Source organism: Octopus bimaculoides, chromosome 14 (genome assembly GCF_046866305.1).
Source record: "Octopus bimaculoides isolate indiv1 chromosome 14, ASM4686630v1, whole genome shotgun sequence".
Taxonomy (NCBI): domain Eukaryota; kingdom Metazoa; phylum Mollusca; class Cephalopoda; order Octopoda; family Octopodidae; genus Octopus; species Octopus bimaculoides.
Window position 1 is genome coordinate 60293034 of NC_142941.1, and position 25000 is coordinate 60318033.

General features: G+C 38.1%; 1 protein-coding gene across 10 annotated transcripts in view; it reads right to left on the bottom strand.

Moving 5' to 3' along the window:
• LOC106876396 (uncharacterized) overlaps positions 1 to 25000 on the bottom strand; it is a 199765-nt gene that overhangs the window by 22929 nt on the left and 151836 nt on the right. For all 10 annotated transcript variants that reach the window (XM_014924922.3, XM_089363123.1, XM_089363122.1 and 7 more), the window contains one exon: positions 21016 to 24694. In XM_014924922.3, the coding sequence (XP_014780408.2) occupies positions 21016 to 24694 (3679 nt within the window). The remainder of the gene's footprint in view (positions 1 to 21015; positions 24695 to 25000) is intronic.

Sequence of the window (25000 nt, forward strand, 5' to 3'; positions counted from 1 at the left end):
ATATATATATATACACGCATTTATATACACATACAACTATACATATATATATACATAGATATACACACATATACATATATATATGTATGTGTGTGTGTATATATATATATATATATGTATATGTGTGAGTGTGTGTGTATATATATATATATATATATATATATATATATATATATATATACATATATATATATATATGTATATATATATATATGTATATATATAAGGATTATCTCTGCTATTTATAATAAAGACACACATGCAGTGACATCAGCCATTATACCATTATAAGCACCAGTTTGGGACAGAAAACCAGAGACATCCTTCAACAAACAGGCCAACCAAAACTACCCTTAACAAAATTGAGTGAAAAAAAACTACAACGGTGATCAGCTAAAATAGCAGCCAAATGTCTTGCAAATCAGACCTTAGTGTCTTAAAAACAACCAAACAAACAAACGAAAAAGAAAAAGGATATATTAGATCATGTAAACCTTGATACACAAAACGATGGGTGGGACATGGTTGGAATGTCTTTGATTATAGGCCTAGTTAATGAAAGTAAACCAAGGGCTGAATGACAACAAAATCAGAACTGTGAAGTTTATGTATATAGCATTGTAATCAGCAGACAAGGTGAGGACAAAACTATTACTACTACTGCTACTACTTCTGGTGGTGGCGGCAGCAGCAGTAGTGGTGGTGGTAGTAATAGTAGAAGTAGTAGCAGTAGTAGTTGTACTAGTAGTGACTGCCACACTGGTGATGTAGAAGTGTAAATAATGGTAACCTTTGAAGAGGTTTGAATATATATACATGTATGTATGTATATTCTTTAGTTTGTTTTAGTCAACACAGCCCTGGCTATGATGGAACACCATCTTTATATTATATGTACTATTTATATTCAAACACAAACACACATCTCTACATAAGGCACTCATGTACTGAATTCTATTTCATCTATTTTCTTCCACCAAACCGGTAGCAATAGAATGAATCAAGTGATTCCCCATACATTCATTTATATAGATATGCATGTGTGTACATGCATATATATATATATATATATATATATATATATATATGCACATACATACTCAAGCAAAATTGCTCGAATACATAGAAACACCTGCCTAGTCTCGATCCACTAACTCCATCCCTATTCATAAAGCTTAAATTACACAAGACCCTCAGGTACTTACTATTGTTGTTGTTGCTACTGCTGCTCCAGATATTGATATTGGAGAAATGTCAACAGTTTGCCTAGAGTTCAAAGTTTTTGTAACAATTAGAACACACCTATATTCAACAACATCGTTGTCAATCAAACAATTAAGTATATCTCTTTGTATCTCTCTATCTATCTGTCTGTCTGTCTATATATATATATATATATATATATATATATATATATATATATATATATATATATATATATATATATATATATATATATATATATATATATATATAGACAGACAGACAGACAGATAGATAGAGAGATACAAAGAGATATACTTAATTGTTTGATTGACAACGATGTTGTTGAATATAGGTGTGTTCTAATTGTTACAAAAACTTTGAACTCTAGGCAAACTGTTGACATTTCTCCAATATCAATATCTGGAGCAGCAGTAGCAACAACAACAATAGTAAGTACCTGAGGGTCTTGTGTAATTTAAGCTTTATGAATAGGGATGGAGTTAGTGGATCGAGACTAGGCAGGTGTTTCTATGTATTCGAGCAATTTTGCTTGAGTATGTATGTGCATATATATATATATATATATATATATATATATATATGCATGTACACACATGCATATCTATATAAATGAATGTATGGGGAATCACTTGATTCATTCTATTGCTACCGGAAGACTCACATACATAAGGTAAACAGTGGGCCAGGTAATATTTGGTGACATTTAATAATATGTACGTGTGAGAGAGAGAGAGAGAGGGAGAGAGAGAGAGGGGGAGAGGGAGAGAGTGAATGAGAGAGAGAGAGAGTGTGTGTAAACAAATAAAAAGTCATATACTCTAAAAAGAAAACATTACTGTTTGTATACATCCGGGATTGTTGGTTGCTTGGTCCAGCTAAATTATGCTTGAATTTCATTAATTTTATGGCTTGATTACCAAGCCCTCATCTGGAATGCTTGATTCTGCTTGATTCTTTGAATCCAATTTTTACATTATACACACATATATATATATATATCTTTGTATTTTGTATATGCCAGATGTCTACCAGTGTGCTCATAAAAAAAGCTCTTACGCTACTTATTGCTGGCTACTATATATGATTTTCAACATGTTGAGTAAGGAATCATTATGTATGCAGTACTCCATGTAGCATAAGATAAATAAATAACAAGAAATACTTCATGGATGAAGATTATATATACAAATATATATATATATATATATATATATATATATATATATATATATATATAATGTATATGAAGTGAGGATGACAATATGCATGCGTATATGTTTATACATATGTGTATTTGCATTCATACACACACAAAGGTATGGCTGTGTGGCGAAGAAATTCACTTCACAACCACATGGTTTCAGATTTGTTTCACCCCTGCATGACACTGTAGACAAGAGTCTTTTACTACACACGTTTGTGAGTGAAACAGGAAACAGGTCAGCAGGAAATATCTGGAAACCTGTCATACACGCACATACGCGCATATGTGTGTGTGTGTGGGTGTGTTTAGTAATGTGTATGGGCATGCGTTTGTGGCTTCTCATTTGCATCTTTAATATTAATTGCATGCTTTACTGCAAAACAGTTTCACTGCTTAGACAATGTTGTTACTATGCATGCTGGTGAGGAAAACAAGTCTGGTCACTGAGCAGTGAGCCATGCAAAAGTATCCTATTTGGAAACAAAGGTTGCTGATAAGAAGGGTATCTGGCCATGGAATCTTGCCCAGGAGTGGCTGTGTGGTAAGTAGCTTGCTTACCAACCACATGGTTCTGGGTTCATTCCCACTGCGTGGCACCTTGGGCAAGTGTCTTCTACTATAGCCTTGAGCCGACCAAAGCCTTGAGAGTGGATTTGGTAGACGGAAACTGAAAGAACCCTGTCGTATAAATGTATATATATGTATGTGTGTATATATGTTTGTGTGTCTGTGTTTGTTCCCCCAACATCACTTGACAACTGATGCTGGTGTGTTTATGTCCCCGTAACTTAGCGGTTCGGCAAAAAAGACCGATAGAATAAGTACTAGGCATACAAAGAATAAGTCCTGGAGTCGATTTGCTTGACTAAAAGGTGGTGCTCCAGTATGGCCACAGTCAAATGACTGAAAGAAGTAAAAGAGTAAAAGAGTAATCCATGCAGCCAGGAGAGAGAGAGAGAGAGAGAGAGTGTGTGTTTGTGTGTGTGTGTGTGTGTGTGTCTTGTAGCCTTCCAAGTCATTAACAAGAGTTTCAGGCCAGCCATCCGCAGGAGAGGGGTGGTGGAATTTTGAATTTTGGGTAAGAAATTTCAGAACTGGAGGCAAAGCCTTGGACTGAAGCACCTTGAAGTAGACTCAGCAATGATTAATGGTTCTGTAAGTTGCAGGAAAGACAGGGTGTAGCTACCATCAGGAAAATAGCCACGATCAGCATGCAGAAGCGAAGTAGGTAAAAATTCCATATAATGTGCAAGGTGTAGACAACAAAATACAAAGGAAGTGTAGTAGGATGACAGGCAGAAGAATACATCATCTCAAGTGTTCAAGTTGTTCTATAGAAGTAGTGTAATTAACAGCTTCTGTTGCATAGGTGACCTAATTAACCTGCAGTTGTTCTGAGAGCATAGTAACCGGAGTAAGGAACAGGGTGAAAGAAGTTCAAGGAGTTATTAACGTCAACTGGTTTCTCGCTCAGCATGGTGAAACATAAGTTCCTGCCCACTCAAACACAGGGAAGGGTATATTGAAATGGAGGAAGTGATGGAAGCTGGGATATATACAAAGGTGTGCAGATATGGCCCTGTGGTAAAGAAGCTTGCTTTTAAATCACATCGTTTTGGGTTCAGTCCCACTGCATAACCTATGCAAGGCAACGGTCTTCTACTACAGCACCAAGCCATGTGAGCAGATTCAATAAATGGAAACTAAAAGAAGCCCATCATATATACATGTGTATGTGAGCGTGTTACTGTCTCCTCATCTTGACATCACATAGTAGTTGTAAACGAGTATCACCATCATTGAAGCAGTGTCCTTTGTTTCCAATCTTCTCTGAAAATATGCCTAGTCATAGGGAAATATTACCTTACTTAGAATCAGATCAGGGTTGGCAGCAGGAACAGCACCTGGCTGCGGAAAACTTGTTTTAAAAACGTTTGTGCCCGGCTCGCATGGCACAGTAGGCATTAAAATGATGGTGACGATGATCTACAATTAAGTCTTTGGACCATTTTGTACCTCCTAAGTCTCATCTGCCCCTTTTTATCCATTAGATGTCTTCTCATTTTTATTATTGCTTACTCTCCTATTCACTGTAGCATGGCCTCGGAAAATTATCAATGGAGCAAGGCGAGGAGATACAACTCCAATGAAATCACATTCAGTGAAGGAACCAAAACAATGTCCTGCTGAATGAGGAAAAAATTTGAGCTCATCCACTTTGGGAAAGAGGATATACTTAAGCAGCCATATCCTATTCCATTAGCAAAATCTCCTAAGCTGACAAACAATGCCAGAAACTTTTATATACATATATATATGAGTGTGTGTGTATGTGTGTATACACACACATAGCACAAATGCAGGTATGGATGTGTGGGTAAGAAGCTTCCATATAGTCTTAGGTTAAGTCCCCCTGTGTGGCACCTTGGGTAAGTCTCTTCTGCTATATACTTACACCAACCAAAGCTTTTTGAGAGAATTTGATACAGAAAAAAAATTAAAGAAATCTGTTGTAAACCTGTGCGTCTGTTAATGTATGTATATGTTTATATTCATTTATATATTTGTAAATGAGCATCATAGTCACATTAGTGATGTTGTTTCCATTCTTCTCTAGGGTAATATTACCTTGCTTGGAAACAGGTGAGGGTTGGCAACGAGAAGAGCATCTGGCCATACAAAATTTGCCTCAACTAATTCCATCACACTAATGCAAGTATAGAATAGAGGACACTAAACAACAATAATGATATGTGTGTGTGAATGTGTGTATAAGCATATATGCATCTGTGTGTATGTGTGTATGTATGTATGTAAAAATCTAACCAAAATAAAAGTGAATGCCAAGAGAGAAGGAGAGGAAGAAAAGAAGGAAGAGAAACAAAAATGATAAAAAGTGAGAACTGATATTTCCACCTAAGGATTTCATTATATTCATGCCAATGTTGCTAAATTTGGCAAGATTAAACTCTAGATTATACTTATGACTACCACCATAACGCAACTGCCACAACTATAAACACTACTACTAGCATGAGAACGTTGCTGCTACAGCTACAAACATCTCTATCGCCACCACTACCAGCTGCAACAGATCCACTATGACCATCACCACAGTGTTACTACTACTACTACTACTACTACTACTACGGTACTAGTAGTTGCATCAGCACGACCAATGCCATCACCACAACAGTATCACTAGCTTCATCAGCACCACGACGTTGTCTTTTTTGCGGTTGTTTGATTTGCTACAAATAGCAATCAAATCTCTCTCAAATCATACTCTTTGGTCATAAATAAAGGAAGAATACATTAGATAATAGGGTACACCATATAGTTAAAACATGATAAAATGTTGTCAACTGGAAAGCTTTTGACCACCCCTCCACATATATATATACACACACAGACATATATATACATATATATATATACATACTTACATACATATATATATATATATATGTACATACATATAAATATACATATACACATACATATAAATATACATATACACATATATATACATATACACACATATATATACATATACACACATATATATACATATATACACATACATATATATATACATATATACACATATATACACACACATATATATGCATATATATATATATATGCACATATATATATATATAAAATGGAACAAAAACGCAATATATACATATACACACATATATACATTCATATATACACACATATATGTACATACATATATATATACATATATATGTACATACATATATACATATATATGTAAATACATATATACATATATATGTAAATACATATATACATATATATGTAAATACATATATATATATATACACATACATATATATATACACATATATATATACATACACATACATATATATATACACATATATATATACATACACATATATACATATATACACATGCATATATATATATATATATATATACACATATATACACACACATATGCATATACACATATACGCACTCACACACACACACAAACATACATTGCAATCATGGTTGACCTGAGTTTAACTAACATCAAAAACAGACAGCCTGCATGTAGCCATGGTCACCAAACTTGCTGCTAGTGCAGCGAAATCTCCCACGTATCACATCCTACAATCTTAAAGAAAGACTGCATTGAATAGTAATGATGTAGTCCTAGAAATATTAGCTGGTTACTGGCAATTGCAACGGTGATAGTTGGAATACCTATGATCAAGATTTCGTTCCATCAGGATTGACCTTGGGCTAAACAGCTACAGCACCACCACCACCACCACTCCCATTCCTAATAACAACAACAATAGCAAAAATAGTCTGGTAGTGTTCCTAATTGCCTATGGTGCCAGAAAGAAAGTAAAAAGAAAGAAGGAAAGCAAGAAAGAAAGAAAGAAAGGAAGAGGAAGAAAAAAAGAAACTTTTCTACCCCCTAACTTCACACTCTGCTTTCTCTTATCAATGCAGCAATTTAACAAAGCTGACATGAGGGTGGTAGGGGAGGAAGGTGGGTGGGGGGGGTAGAGAGGGATATATGAGAATATGGGAATTTCAGAATATTGGAAGAAGGTGTTATGGAGAGGGGTGGTGTGGGGGGGTTGGGGGTTTAGAGGAACTTGACATACAACTTGCAAGTGTATGCCAGTTGAACTTTGGGTCATGTTTTCAGGTGTCAAAGAGAGTTATATTAATTGTTTGACAGTTGCTGGCAGCACCATCATATTCACTGCTGCCACCGGTGATGCTGCTGCTGATGATGATGATGATAGCAGGAGTGATGGAGGTGATGGCGATGGTGGTGGTGGCAATGGCTGTAGAAATTGTGGTGGTGGTGGTGGTGGTGTTAGTAATAGTAGTAGCCTAGCAGCAGAAGTGATAATTATAATAGAAGCAGTTGCAGCAGCAGCAGCAGCAGTGGTGATGATCGCCATAGAAGCAACAACTGTAGTGGTAAGAGTAGAAGTGGTAGCAGCAATAGTGGTGCTGGTGCTGGTTGCTAGCACCAAACTCAACTTTGAAGCAAGGACCTGAACCTAACATAATTCTAAACCTTGTTCACTTTTCATGCTCAGGGGTTCTAATTTGGTGGGAAGGAATAGTCAAATATGTTAACTCAAACCCCACTGATTCTGGAAGAATGGAAGGTGAGGTCAACCTCATTGGGATTTGAACTTGGAATGTGAAGAAAAAATAAAGTTATGAAGAAGACTTTTGCTAGTTACATAAGCAATGAGGGTTTTACATTTAAATGTAGAAAGAAATGAAGCAACAAAAGTAAAAAGAAAATGATATTGAAATAGGATGTATGTGAAAAGGGTTTCTACCACCAGGTGCGATCAAGAAAAGCTATAGATTCTAGTTTGCCAGGGATACCAAGAGCAAGTGCTCATTTCTTGATTGTGGGGTTTGGCCTACAACTGTATGTCCAGAGTGAGGCCCATTTAGCCAAGCAAAGGAGGTGGTGTTGCATGATCCATCGACCTTTTAAAAATAGCAGTGAAATCTTCATCATTTTGCAATGTATTTCTTTAAAAGGGAAGAGATGTATGTTCAGATAAAGCTGTTCTAGCTACTCTACACTTAAAAAAAAATTATATGGGATGGCATGGCTGAAATGCCTTTCACTAGAGATTTTCGCAATTAGAGCCGACTTTCGGCTAATTTACAGGAGAGCAACATGTTTCTCTCCACCCACATCTTCTTCAAGAGATACTTGGAGAAATTGATGGTTTGACCAGAGAGTAAAAGCTGTCCCCTCACTTGTATCCACTACATTATCCTTTTCACCATATTTAGCCAATAGAAGAAAACTGTTTGTTCTTACCCTCCAAAAGAAGATGGTTGGTCATTCCTCAGAGAGAATAAACCAGATCTGTTCTACATTTTTAAAAGTCATTCAACATAACCAGTCATTCAACATAAGTCAGCAATGTTCAGACAAAGAAAACGATTTCATCACTCTATACAGACAAGCCCAACTGAGGATACTACTGCTACTACTACTACTACTTACTACAAACATAGATACAAGGTCACACACATGATGGGAAAGGTATAGTTGATACAATTAACCTAGTACACAACTGATACTTATTTTGTAGATATAAGAAGAAGTGAGCGAAAGAGTCAAGCTGACCCCAGAATGATTCAAACTCGGAATAAAGGAATGAAACTAAATACTCGTGAATATTTTAATTCAATAGTCTACCAAAATCATTACTGTCATACACTAACAACAAAGAAAAATGGAGACTGAAGAGCGAAAAAACATAATACAGGGTGAAAAAATCAATAAATAACCAAGTTCCAAGATATAGAAATATGATGTATTGTTTGAAGCATTGGTCTGTATGAAACTGAGATAGTGTGAAGTGTCAGTTTAAATTGATTGCTACACTTCCTGTGCCAGAAAGAAGATAAAAATACAATAACAATAAACATATAAACATGGAAAGCTTTCATGTCAACTCGTTCAGATCTTCAGTTATGAGTTTGGTTCCCACCAAAGGTAATTTTAACATTTTACTTTTTAGGTATTAAAAAAAAATGGTTTCTTGCTTTGGCAAATATTTTCAAAGAAGGTTGGTGGTAGGTGGTATATTCAAATACAGTGACCCCAGTAATGACTGCTTTTTAACTAGACCAAAGGCAAATTTAACAACAACAAATCTTTAATTTGAGACACAGTAAAAGAATGATGTAACACTATAGGGTTTTGTTGGATGCTCTTCCATTTCTTCTAATTCCAATGATGATGCTAATTGTGATTTGTAGCTTTTAGTCACATCAATTTCATAATTCTCATCCACTTTTGTAAAATTCACTGGAAGGGAGCACTTCCCTCTCTATTTTCAGAAAGAAATACTGTCTTCCAGAGAATTTTTAAGAAATAGAAAGCAAATTCTTTTACAAAATTGAAAAGCCTGTTTGACCAATACTTATCTCTGATTTCCATATACAAGACACTCATTTCTAGGAGAAACACTCAGTCTGTTGTATGTAACTTTCCCAGAGGCCCCACTACCTTTTTCAATCAACTAGGTTACATAAGAGTTGAATTAGAGTTAAGGTATAATGCCTAAACATATGTAATAAAACCATGTTTGCTGTTGACTTTGAAGTCAAGAACCGGCAGAATGGAGGAAGATGTGGGAATGGAGAAAGATGTGGGAATGGAGGAAGATGTGGGAATGGAGAAGATATGACAAAGTAAAATCTCAGGGTGGCTGGGCCCTCACAGATGAAGTGATGATAAAAGACTGAGATGAGTGAGTGGTCACCTACCATGCATCAAAGATATCAAACCTATGTCAGCTTGAGAAAGATGGCCATTGAAGAGGAAGATGATGGTTATAGTGGTGGCAGTGGTAGTGATGATGAGTATGGGAGCAGTAATGGTGGTGGTGATAGTAAGAGCAGTAGCAAAGATGATATTGATGCTGATAATGATAGTGATGGTAGTGACACTGATAGTGCTGACAATGGTGAGCCCAATGGAATATCATTTTGCTGAATTTTCCTTTCATCTTTTTTTGATAAAAGCAATCAACCATAACAATAGTGAGGCTCATCACAACATACTGCACCCTTCTCATTATCTAAATTCCTTTTTTTTTTTTGTTATTGTTCTTAACAGACTAATTCCTATTGATATACGAGTGTCGAGATATGGATGTAATGACATAATACTATGTGACTATCATCACATTTCACTGATTAAAGAGAATTTTATAATGATTGGTCATTACTATGATTACACTCATATACGGTTTGGAGTGTCAGGACATGTGTGCATATCTGTAAGTGTGTGTGTGTGTGTGTGTGTGTGTGTGTGTGCTTATATGTGTGTCTGCATGCTTGTATATATGTGTCTGCATGCTTGTATATGTGTGTGCATGTGTACTTATATGTGTCTGCATGTTTGTATGTGTGTTGTGCATGTGTACTTATGTGTGACTGCATGCTTGTGTGTGTGTGTGTGTATGAGTTTATGTGTGAGTAAGTTGGTGTGTGTGTGTGTGTGTGTGTGTGTGTGTGTGTGTGTGTGTGTCTCAATGTGTGTGTGTGCACCAGTACGTATGTTTCGGTGTGTAGGTGCGTGTTTGTGAATGCAGGAATTTGTTTCCTTTATGAATGGTGGAAGCTGGAACTTGTTACTGGATGTGGGGGGGGGGTTCTGCTTACCTATCTAATGCGTGTGAGTTTCTATGTACCTATATACATGTGCTTGTTGTTGTTCTGTGGGTGTATCTTTACAGAAGCTGTGTTGCTATTTATTACTGTTCTACTGACAGACTGAACATCACCTGGTGTACCACAACCAACTAATTGGCTTTGGGTACTATCACGAAAGGGTGGGGTTGCCTAAACAGGATCTCAGTTTACAGATACTTCACAAAGAATCAATAATGTATCTAACAACCCAAGGAAGTATTTTTGTTGCTGCTTAGTCCTAATTTGATATTCCAGCCATGACTATCCTACCTTATTCATATGTAGTGTATCTAGGACTACACTATCCAATATGTCCTTTTTTGATGATCAGATGGTAAAGTGTAATTTGAGGGACATTTAGCTGCTATTTCTTGATAAGTGATAATGTTGAGGCTCTCTCATTGGAGCACTCAGATGAAATAGTTTAATATTCTGCCACAGGATGGAGCCTCTATATCAGTGGTTCTCAACCAGGGTCCATATGGTGATTAGATTTTGGGATGCTAGCATGGAAAAACAGATCTAACAAGAGCACTCAGAAAGCGCAAACCTCCACCAAGGTAACACCAACGTCCTCTCAACGATTAGCGATTTAATAAACTTGAAATAAACTTGACTGCTCTCACAAGTGAGAATACTAAAAATGAACCTGACCATTCTCGAAAATTAAGTAAAAAAAACGAAAAAGATTATCTAGAATCCTTGTCCAGTACTGGATCGATCCCAAAATCTAATCAGTTTGTGCCAGTCACAAGACCAAATATTTCTGAAAGTTTCATCCAATTCCATCCAGCAGTTTTTGAGGTATCTTGTCCATGGACAAACAAACACAATTGAGAACAATGCCTTCGCTAAGGCGAAGGTAATAATGAACGAACTTATAAATATATGTATTCATTTGTTCATTCGTTTTTGTTTTTTTTTAATATTTTTATGTCTGATTTTTCCATGCTGGCATGGATTCATTAGACATATATTTGAAGCAGAATTTCACAAACAGATGTCTTTCCTATAGCCAGGATATTTTCTTCCATCAGACTTGGAAAGCACAAACCTACAGGAGGTATTGCTCACAAGGAATCTATAATACACGACAGAAACTCAAAAGTTTATCCAGTTCTCAGACATTACACATATTCCAAGAATTCGCCAGACATGCTGTATGAGTCATATAAGCTTTTCCCAGTAGGATGGTATCATGTTGAAGCATTATCTCTACACACAATTCAACCTACACTACTGCACAATCTCCCGATTCTACTTTACATATACGTATACTATTACATACCTATATATATATATACACACAAATATATATACATCATATATATATACATGTTTGTGTGTGTGTGCATGTATGCATATACATACATGTGTGTATATATATATATTCATGTGTATGTATATACGTTTGCGTGTATACACACACATAAATATATGTAAACATGTAATCCAAAATCATTGGTCCAACAAAATATATTTTGTCAGCCAAATAAATATGGATAAAATGTTTATTCACTCTCAAACATTCTTTATGCTAAGCAGCCAGACATAGCTTCTTTGAATACATCACCCACTGGTAAAATTTAAGTACATGTGTGTGTGTGTGTGTGTGTGTGTATATATATATATATTTGATTAATAAGAGAGATAGAAGACATGAGAATGTGTATTGATCACTACAATTGTTTCGACCCATCTACCATCAATCCCTCATGGGTGGGATATTGAACATCTGGTTTAGGGGTTTCCATCACTGTAGATGTGTCTCCTCAAGTGATTACAAGATGTGTCGTGTTAAAATAATGTACTTTACAGGTAAACTATCAGGTGTATATCATACAATTAATTAACTAATAATAATACACACACACACACACACACATGCAATCATTTGTAAAAGCCAAGTAATAATGATTGGAACCAGTGGCATTTGGTTCAGCAAGTTAACAATTCAATGAGATGAAAGCTAACTTAATTAATTATACATACATACATATATATATATACATATATATATATATATATATATATATATATATATATATATATATACACATCTAATACAACTAATACATCTGTTTGTTGTTTACACACCCGTCTTCGTCTTTTGTAAATTCTCACTATATATATATATATATATATATATATATATATATATATGTATGTATTCTTTTATTTCTTTGTATATTTTGAATATGTATTTCAGGAAATATCTATATATATTTAGTTTTATGACATTTATAGAAATTCAGTACTGTGATCCAAGATTATTGGAAATGTAAGTGATTTGGCTAAAGAATCATACTTTAAACTGCAGTCAATATTAAATGCTTAAACTGTAGTTTAAAAATGGTGTCACAGAACTGTTCTGCTGGCACAAGGCCATTTTTCCCTAACATCAACACAGCCATGGTTCTGTTCTGACACAATAAATGCATCTCCTTTACCAACTTCACCAGGAATTTAGTCTCAGCCATTACTACTGAATTCACAAAAAGTATGTGAGTGCATGAGACTGTATGCGAGTAGTGCATGTCTGTGTATGTATATACATATATATATATATTTAATTATATGTATTTCTTCTATCTTAATGAATAAAAATTCTTCGGATAGAATAAATGGGTTAATAGAAACCAATGTAGCAAAGAACACAAAATAACTGTGGTGTAGTTCCTGTTTTTAAGGCAGGAACTCCTTGAAATTTTGGGTATTTGAGTATATTTAAAAATTTAAGGAATGGAGAAAACGCATGTTATAATTGCATACTTTATTCCTACATATGTTTCAAAGGATTACAACCTGTGTGATCCATAGGGATCTGTGATATTAAAATTGTAACCTTCTCTTCAGGGAATGCATGGGAATCATCTTAAACATAAGACATTATGACCGAGTATGAAAACAAATATATATATATCATCATCATCATCATCATCGTTTAACGTCCGCTTTCCATGCTAGCATGGGTTGGACGATTTGACTGAGGACTGGTGAAACCGGATGGCAACACCAGGCTCCAGTCTGATTTGGCAGAGTTTCTACAGCTGGATGCCCTTCCTAACGCCAACCACTCAGAGAGTGTAGTGGGTGCTTTTACGTGTCACCCGCACGAAAACGGCCACGCTCGAAATGGTGTCTTTTATGTGCCACCCGCACAAGCCAGTCCAGGGGCACTGGCAACGATCTCGCTCGAAAATCCTACAGGAGCCAGTCAGGCGGTACTGGCAACGGCCACGCTCAAAATGGTGCATCTCATGTGCCACCCGCACAAGAACCAGTCCAGGGGCACTGGCAACGATCTTACTTGGCTTGCCGGGTCTTCTCACGCACAGCCCATTTCCAAAGGTCTCGGTCCGTAGTCATCGCCTTGGTGAGGCCCAATGTACGAAGGTCTTGCCTCACCACCTCAGCCCAGGTCTTCCTGGGCCTACCTCTTCCACGGGTTCCCTCAACTGTTAGGGTGTGGCACTTTTTCACGCAGCTATCCTCCTCCATATATATATATATATATATACACACACACAATACATTATATTTATCTAAACACTAATTTTTGGTCAAAACTCACTAAATGCATTAAAACCATATATGTTCCTCCAAGCATATGATTTATGTAAAAAAGTACTTTATGTAAAAAGTACATGCACACACACACACACACACACATACATACATAGACACACAAACCAGATACATACATACACACATCAGCTGACAACTGCACATGCATCAAACCAACCATACACAGAGTTTATATTCTAAGTCCTTCGGTAGGATATTCCAATAATAAACCAGAAAATTACTGAAACAAACACACACACACACACACACACACACACACACACACACACACACACACACACAGAGCAGAATCAGTAACAAAAAGTAAAAAAAAAAAATAAAAAATAAAAAATAAAAAGACACCTCCATCTACTCCTGACCCACCAACTGTCAACTAACTAAGGATTATTAAGAGCTGCATCCATTTCAAAGTGACTTGTTTACCGGAGTATGTCGGGCTATTTAGACACACTGCTGATATTGCTTGCTTTCATTACATCACTGCTTGCCAGCTAGTTCCTCTTTTAGTACAAGAATTTCAGGAATACTTTTGAGAACAGTGACAAACCTCATTTGTGTGTGTGTGTGTGTGTGTGCGTGTGTACCAGTCTCTCTCTGCATGTGTGTGTGTGTGTGTGCGTGTGTACCAGTCTCTCTCTGCATGTGTGTGTGTGTGTGTGTGTGTATATATTGCACTCCAGTCTATCCTAGCTATGATTACAGAACTCTCACCACCAGGGTGAATTATATCTATCCAATCATGTTGTAATCTAAATTTACATACTTACACACATTAACACAAATTATCTATCTGTTTCTCTCTCTCCCTCTCTTATATATATATATATATATATATTTCAAAATATAGAAAGATATACATGTGAGATATATACATATGTATATTCACACACACATACACCAATGACACTATGTACATGTTTTGAGAGAGAGAGAGAGAGAGAGGAGGAAGGGGGTAGGATATTAGAAATATTCTTAGTAAGATATTTTTATCTGAAGTTATGCGTTGGAAACGGTATTGCCTTTTTATCGAGTCCTGTTTTTTTGCTCAAGTGCCAACTATTAAACATATGTAGTGAAACCTGTCTCTCGGGCATTCAATCATAAATAATAACGAAGCTGCTAACATCTAGCCTTCGGCTACCTTGGCCCTTTCTGTCCATCATCCTGATTGGTTCTTATTTTTGCGCGGCAATTGTCCCCATGTTCTGCTTGCTAAGGGGGTATTACGTCCAATCGTGGCTTTGTGATAAAGTCACGTGATAGAGAGTTTTTCTGGGTTTCCGGTTAGCTCTTTTTCGCCACCCACATACAGAACACAGCCAATTCCAGCGCCGACGTCTTCACCACCAATGCACTGGCTACCATTGTCGTCGCCAGCAACACCAACAAGAGTGGTTTTATCTCGACACTGTTGAGTGGATTGTTTCCACTCACGAATAACAGTCAAAACTAACCAGCCAGAATATACTATACCAGGTAACACAGGTCGCAGCATTCGACGCTCAACACACATAGTGTGATACTACAGCTCTGCTCCTTGGCCACAACTTCCTGCGTATGAACATTCTATCTCCTTGTGTAACTCTAATACGAACTGGTTTTCTCTATTCTCAGTGTTTAAGACTTTTTACTGTCTATGTTACAGACACTCTTTCTATGTTCTGTGTTTCCTCTCACTCACACGCACACTTGTACTCTCACATATTGTACACACACACTATTGCTTATACGACTGTCCGTCACTTCACATTGTTGTATACCTTCTCTTGTACACGAAGGCCTGACTTATCTACTGTGTTAATTATATATGTCGCATGCACGCGCACACCGACACAAACAGTTTCACTTTGTTAATAAACTTACTCTCATTATATATCTAACGGTTGAGTTTGTCCTAAGTTCTTTTACTGGCACCATGGCTCGTATCTCATGATGAGCCTTCTATATATATATCTTATTTTGTGTTCGACCGTGCGACATGGTAAAAAGGAGCCTTTACCTGTTATATGGGTGTATATACTTGTGCATGTATATTAGCACGTGTTATATGAGTGTATATACTTGTGCATGTATATGTGTATATATTTGTGCATGTATATGTGTTTATATTTGTGCATGTATTTGTGTATAAATTGACACAGAACTTGGGCAGCTCTTCAGCTGATCAGCTTCTGTCAAACCATCCAATCCATGCCTGCAGATGTTAACATGATGTTCTCTTTTTTTTTTGTTTGTTTCTTTCTTTCCGTCTTTGTTGCTGTACATATTCACTAAGGGGTCATACAAAGCGGTCTAATGCCCTTAGCTTAGATTTTTGGGGGACAACAAGATCGAACCATCTCAAGTGTAACTGTCCGAAATTGTTGTGACTTCTGATAGTTGCCTGATGAAAGAAAGCCAAGAATAACACGTCTTTTTTTTGCCTGTCCTTCTAATTGTTGTTTCTCTTGTCCACCTTTGTGTCTGAATGTTTTAATGCCCTCTATTACGTTTTTGTTCCATTTATATATTTATATATATATATATATATATATATATATATATACATATGTGTGTGTGTGTACATGCTTGTCTATGCAATACATACATGTGTGTGTACAATATATCTATGTGCAAAATGTGTGCGTTCATCTGTGTGTACATGAGTATATTGGATAGAAGAAGGTGCTATATGTGTTTCATGTGTGTGTACACATGTATGTGTGCAAGACTCTCTCTCTCTCTTTCCCCAACTAGCTTTCTATAATTGAAGGTCAGACATTCTAAGTAATATATAATACTTTCTGTTCCTGTTCCTGTTCCAACAGCAAAAATAGTCTCTGGGAAATATGTCAGCTTCTGAGAAATCTATTAAAGTTAAATGTTCCAGTGCATAAAGCAACGGAATGGTAACTTTTGGGTCAAAAATTCTAAAACCACAACAGATGAAGAGATTGGCATTTATCTGCAGCAAACAGACAGAATCGTTAGAATATCAAAGTGAATTCATCATCATCATTGTCGTTTAACGTCCGCTTTCCATGCTAGCATGGGTTGGACGATTTGACTGAGGACTGGTGAAACCAGATGGCTACGCCAGGCTCCAATCTGATTTGGCAGAGTTTCTGCAGCTGGATGCCCTTCCTAACGCCAACCACTCCGAGAGTGTAGTGGGTGCTTTTACGTGCCACCGGCAGCGGCAACGCTCAAAATGGTGTATTTTATGTGCCACCTGCACAGGAGCCAGTCCAGTAACACTGGCATGGTATTTCTTCTGGCTCTTTATGTTCCGAGTTCAAATTCCACCAGGGTCAACTTTGCCCCTTTCGTTCTTTCAGCATCGATAGAATTAAGCACCAATCAAGTACTGGGGTCAATGGTATCAACTAGCACCCTCTCCTCAAAATTACTATCTTTGTACCTAAATCAGAGGCTATTATTAAAAGGTGTCAGGTTGGCAGAATCATTAGAGTGTTGGGGAAAAAATTACCTTGCTGCATTTGTTTCAGTTCTTTACATTGAGTTCAATTCCTGCCATAGCCAACCTTGCCTTTCACCCCTCCAGGGTTGATAAAATAAAGTACCTGTCAAGTTCTGGGGTCAATGGCACTGACTATTTCCTCCTGTCAAAACTGCTGGCCTTGTGCCTAAATCAGAACCGGCTATTATTACCAAAGGCAGTGAGATGGCAGAATTGTTAGCATACCAGACAAAATGCTTAGAGGCGGCATTTCATCCATCTTTACATTCTGAGATCAAATTCCACTGAGCTCAACTTTGCCTTTCATCCTTTTGGGGGGGGTCAATAAAATAAGTACCAGTTGAGAACTGAGGGTCGGTGTAATCAACTTACCTCTCCCCTAAACTTGCTGGCCTAGAGCCAAAACGTGATATTATCATTATTATTATTATTATTATTATTACTATTCAAGATGATGAGCTGGCAGGATCGCTAATATGCTGGGCAAAATGCTTTCTGGCATTTTGTCCATCTTTACGTTCTGAGTTCAAATACCACCAAGGTCAACTTTGCCTTTAATTCTTTTGGGGTCGATGAAATAAGTACCAGTTGAGTACTGGGGTCAATGTAATCGATTTATCCCCTCCCCAAACTTGCTGGTCTTGTGCCAAAATTTGAAATTATTATTATTATTATTATTATCATTATTTTTTTTCTCCTTTCTTGTTCAGCACCCATTATTATTTATTTATTTTTCATGCATTTCTGAGGTAATTCTACATTTCTGTCAGATTCCTCTGGACTGTTGCAGTTAGGGCTATGACTGTCATATGAGGAAGGCTTAATATTCATAACCTTTGTAGTGTTTCTGAGACCTATGAGGGCAAAGAGAGGGGAAGAAAATATGCAGGTTGAAGAGAAGGACCATGTGTAAATTGAGAAAGGTTTTGGAGACCTGTTGTGACGGGTACAAATTCTTGCTAAAGGCACAAGTTGGAGACACAGCACTGTTCTGAAATCAATAAGTTCAATCACCAACTGATGGATACATCTGATTGGAAACAGTGAAGTTATTGGCTATATTTATCACACTTCCTGGTGATAAATATTGATTAGTGATAACACTAATGCCTACACTAAAGCAAAATTCTATGCAGGAGAAGAAGAAGAGGAGGAGGAGGAGGAGATAGCTGCAGTTATAGTAGCAGTAGGAGTTGTACCCACTGCTGCCAGCAACTGTGAATTGTGGAAGCAATTATTTGAAGAATGTGTGACAATCTGTGTTGTATGAAATGTGAGTCATTAGCAATGTTTTGGGCAAGTGTGTGTGTATATATATATATATATATATTAGAGAGCTCTTACCCCTGCTGGCGACAAAGGGACTCTCACTCAGAGTAAAAGGCAGACTGTATGACGCATGCGTACGAACAACCATGCTACATGGCAGTGAAACATGGGCTGTAACTGCTGAGGACATACGTAAGCTCGCAAGGAATGAAGCCAGTATGCTCCGTTGGATGTGTAATGTCAATGTGAATACCCGTCAGAGTGTAAGTATCTTGAGAGAAAAGCTGAACATTAGAAGCATCAGTTGTGGCGTGCAAGAGAGACGATTGCGCTGGTATGGACATGTGGTGAGAATGGAGGAGGATAGCTGCGTGAAAAAGTGCCACACCCTAACAGTTGAGGGAACCCGTGGAAGAGGTAGGCCCAGGAAGACCTGGGCTGAGGTGGTGAGGCAAGACCTTCGTACATTGGGCCTCACCGAGGCGATGACTACGGACCGAGACCTTTGGAAATGGGCTGTGCGTGAGAAGACCCGGCAAGCCAAGTAAGATCGTTGCCAGTGCCCCTGGACTGGTTCTTGTGCGGGTGGCACATAAGATGCACCATTTTGAGCGTGGCCGTTGCCAGTACCGCCTGACTGGCTCCTGTAGGATTTTCGAGCGAGATCGTTGCCAGTGCCCCTGGACTGGCTTGTGCGGGTGGCACATAAAAGACACCATTTCGAGCGTGGCCGTTTTCGTGCGGGTGACACGTAAAAGCACCCACTACACTCTCTGAGTGGTTGGCGTTAGGAAGGGCATCCAGCTGTAGAAACTCTGCCAAATCAGACTGGAGCCTGGTGTTGCCATCCGGTTTCACCAGTCCTCAGTCAAATCGTCCAACCCATGCTAGCATGGAAAGCGGACGTTAAACGATGATGATGATATATACCTGCATCTCCCTATAAATACATACACACACATTATATACATATATACAGTTCAAATTTACAGAAAAACAGAAGACAAAGACAGGTGTAGGAACAACAAGTAGATGTCTTAGTTTAAGGCTCAGGAGAAACGGAAAAGTCTTAGTTTAAGGCTCAGGAGAAACGGAAAAGTCTTATGTTTTGAGCCTATGCTCTTCAACAGAAAGGAATAAGAGGAAAGAATGGAGAGAGAATGAAAAAACTGGTGAGAGAAAACACACATGCACACACACACATATATATATATATATATATATATATTATATATATAAGTGTTTGTCCCCCCAACATCGCTTGACAACCGATGCTGGTGTGTTTACGTATATTATATATATATATATATATATATATATATATATATATATATATATATACATCTACTTCTACATAAAGTGTTGGTGAAAAATATATAGCTATACACTGTAGTACAGTACAGCAATAATAACATAGTCTGAAAATATTGATAGAACATTCTTCCAAGATGTTTAAACTTGAATATTTACATGCAGTTACTCCAAGATGTACCCAATTTTTTGAGATGCAAGATGGGCATCTTTTGATTAACATAGACTACAAAGCCACAAATTTGGAGTTTTGTGAACAGACAATATGACCTCCAGTACTTAACTGGTACTTAATTTATCAACCATTTCCCTCCTGAAGGAATGTTTTTTCTTATTGACAATAATAAAGATATTAGAAAACTTAAAAATTAAGAAATAAAAGGCAATAAAATACTAATAATCAATATCATCTTAATAGTATATTTGGATTCTTGAAAGAACATAGCTTTCCAAAGCAGTTTTCCAACATATTCTGTCTTGGATATTTTTCATTTGGTTCCATTGTTATCCCTAACATTTTCAATTCCATTTCAGCCAATCTCCACAAGTTGCTCATTGGGTATCCTACCTTCCTATTTTCTCCTTTGGGTTTCAGTCCAAGGACCATCTTGTCAAACATGTCTACAGTTATCATAATATAAATGAGCAAGCATAAAACAAAAAAAAAATGGAAAAACAAAAAAACAAAACAAGGAATAAAGTAACTTACTTGGCTGATTGGATGTGACACCCATCCAGTTTGGACTTGGTACTGAATCCTTAGTAAGACTGTATCCATTATGGGGCACCTGCCGTCCCTCAAGAGACTGTCGCCTTGGTGGGACTTGGGGACTGCAGGGAGGAGAATGAAACGACACCTCCCTAGCAAAGCTTACGCTTTTCTTAGAACGCGCCATATCCTTCTCGCTCAGTGATGTGTTACTGGTTTCATTGAGTATCACGTCGCGTGTTGGATTGGCTGACACGCTGTCGCTTCCACAACCACCCGACGGTAATACCTCCACAGGGGATGATGCTGCAACAGCATCAAAGTCTTTCGGGTAATCAATGGGTCCGTCAGCACCAGCCATTTGGTCTCGGTCACAGCCGTAAGAATGTCGGTGTGTAGTAGCAGCAGTGTTGTGTTTTTTAATATTGTCAGTCCAGGGAGCCTTAGCGTAAGGGTCGGATAGGGATCGCTGACGTTTGCGCAGGCAGGATTTCAGGGGCCGTTTGTCAGGACAATAAGTTTCTGCTAAAGTCAAACCAGTATTTCGCATGCGAACACACTGGACAGCATCTTCTAGCCCTTCTTGTTTCTCATCAAATACCTGGTTGTCATAGTAACCATCTGTTCCTAACCTACAGTCACCATATTCCTCATTTTCTTCTAATTTGCCCTCCAAGGATTTCTCAGGTGAAGTAGGTGTCTTTTCTTCAGCAACACTATACAAAGTTTCTGCTTGAGCCGAGTTGCCACTAGAGTTTGAGGAAGTACTAGCACTCCATCTCTTCCATGGCTTTTGACGGTTGTGTGCAGGGTGGCTTTCATACTGATACCGTTCATAGCGGCGGTCAACTGCTCGCGTCTTTGCTTGGGTCTCCTCGGGCTGGCGTACTATACGCGGGAAGGTTTCAAAACCAGCGCTGTTGTAGACATATCTGGTATCCAACAACGCTGCACAGCATGGCAGTCTGGGAAAGCTTCCAAAGCTGCCATACCAATAGTCAAAGCAACCAGGATCAATTCCTGAAGATGTAGAACTAGTGCTAAATCCACTACTACTTGAGTGCCAATCAGCTCCACGACATGCTCCAATTGGTCGAAACATGCCTGAACGTCGGCTACAGAAAGGCCCTGATATATGCATAGCTTCTGGTTTTTGGAGTTTCTTGAGTTCTTCTAGAGTTTCCTTAAAATTAGTATTTGGAGGTGCATTTGAATTAGTATTTGGTCGGTGTATTCTAGGATTAATTAAAACAGGTTTATCAGTGGAGCGCCTCTGAAGTCTTTGCAAAGAAGGACTTGGAAGGGTAATAAAACTTAAGTCTGGCAAAGACCTGTGTGAATAAAATACTTCACGTGCTATTCTGGTGGACATGTGAAAAGCTTCTCTTGCTTTCGTTCTTTCAGATTTTGCCATCATGTGGCAATGACACTTTGGTATATCATAGCTTCCTTCAGAGGTTTGTTTACAGTTTCTCCTCAAACCTGATGCCATGGAGCGTTCATCTTCGAAAGACGTTTGGACTCCACAGTCTCTTGTAAGAGGTGGAAACTGGGCAGAAAAGTTCTTGGTTCCCAACCATACATTGACAGATTGAGGAGAGATAGCTGTTGCTTGGGTACGTTTTCGGTTCAGGGGCACCTGACAACAAGCTGATCTCAATTCAAAAGAACTGAACCCTTCTCTACAATCGATGCAGTCTTTAACATCGTGAGCAGAATTGATGTGGTGGTGATGATGATGGTCAAGATGGGATGAATTCTCCCAACCTGTCTGTTCACACTGTATAGCCAGATGAATACCATCTGCACCTTTCATATCATTGATGTACAATTTATCATCACTGTTCACAGACCATTGACCACTACCAGGTCGACTAGATGTGCTACTATTTAAAGACCACCCAGGTATATGGATATCTGGAGATGATGCTTTTCCCATTGCTTTCATACGTTGGTATAGCTCCACTAATGTCGCTGAGTAACGCTTATTCTCAGCTTTCTCATCGTCCTCTTCTTCTTCTTCTTCTTCTTCTTCTTCTTCTTCTTTGCTACTTTCTAACTCTTTTTTCTTCTCAGCAGCAACTTTCTGCCATGTCCGCAGACACAAGTCTGGCATACTGCAACTTTTGCCACCACTGTTTTGATTAGAAAGTTGTTTACCTTTACGATACATTGTCTTGATTTGCTTCCATGAAACCATGGTCTTGGGGCGAGAGTGCGAGCCAACCTTATTTTTGAGGGAACTAAATGTTTGCATGCTGCACCCATTTCTTGGCAAGCTGTGCGATATTATGCGGCCTTGGCCACTACATTCTGACATCCCCGAAGAAGTAGACTCGTTTTCAGCCTCCTGATTTGTTTCAGGTAGTGATGTGAGTTGTCCAACGAAGCGTGTCTTTGCTGTAGTGTCTGATCTTAGAAGTCTTAATAAAGGTGGACATTTTGCTGATACTTCTCCATCTCGGCAGTAGTGGAAGCTGTTTGCAAAAACATCTTCCGCTCCTTCCCCAGAAGAGGTACAGTAGGGATGAGCCCCACTCTCATTATCCTCAGACTCGTGCGTTCTCAAAGGCGTTAATGAAATTTCTGCTTCTGAACTGCTTGTCTTGCTCTGCGACCCAACAAATGATAAGCAGTAATTTTCTTTGCGAGGGTAGCAGTCTATCACCAGCTTGCCATCAACTGACTGGTTAGGATCCATTGACGATTTACTAATTTGAAGGTCACCGGGCTTGTGCCCGTGGTCCAGACTGTCGTTAAGAAGATGACAAGGAGGTGCCTCGCTGGTTGGTGTTGGGGTGAACAATGGATCACTACTAAGTTCTAACATTTCACTGGAGCACATCATGTCCCGCTCACTAGTTGAAATTTCCATTGAATTTTGGTTATCAGAAAACTCCAATTCGCATTGATCCTCGAAGGGCGCGGGGGTTGCGTCAGAGGAGGATTTTAACGATTCGAAGCTCAGATAACTACCATTCAGCATTTGAGGCAAAATAAACATCTCATCTCTTCCTATATCATCAAGATTAATCTGTGGATTACTTAGATTTGGTTCAAACTGAACAGAGAAATCCTCATCATAAAAATACTCTAATGCGTCTTCCGGTGACTCATTACTTGTGCTTCCTGAACTTGTTTTCATTGGTTTCTGCTGTGTTGCCATTATGTATGAGTTGCAGAGTTCTGTTGTACCTTTGATTTTGTGATTTACTTCATTTGATGAATATCCACTATCTGGCTCATAGTCAATGGGAGGTGACAGCTTTGTTGGAGATAGTTGTTTCCAAGTGACCAGCTGATTCTTATTCACTTCACTGTCTTCCCCCCATATTACACCACTGGCTGGGTTCTCCTCGCCTGACGAACCACCACTACTACTACTACTGTGTGGAGAGAGATTTTTTTGTTTGGTTGGCGACAGATCTTTCCAGGTCAGCTTGCTGGGTACATTTGCGGCTGGTTCGGCACACACACCAGTTGACTTTTTTGTGCCGACAATGGAGTTATTCATCTCGGAATCTAGGAAGTTAGAACCAGAAGTAAGAGCTTGTTTGTTTCCATGGTGATCGACAACATCAGGCATGGTGTTGGTATGATTTTGATACATCTCATGGAAGTTCAGGCTAAAGCCCATATTGTTCCCTTCTTTAGCTGGAGATAGAATCCTCCATGGCTTCTGCAAAGAGAAAAAGAAAAAGAGAAATAAGAATTAGTCTTCTAATAGAAAATATGATGACATTTACAAAATAAATGTACATATATGCAAACAGGTTCAATCACACACACATATATAAACAGCCATCATGTTGATAGATATCTACATACATATCACTGCCTCTGCTAACACCAATACCACAAACCAATCTGAATAGTGTAACTAGGATCACATTATCTAATGTATCTCCTTCTTTTAAGACAAAAATGTGTGAAAAGGTGGGGAATTTGTCTGCTATTTTTAGCAGAGTGAGTGATAAAAAATTTT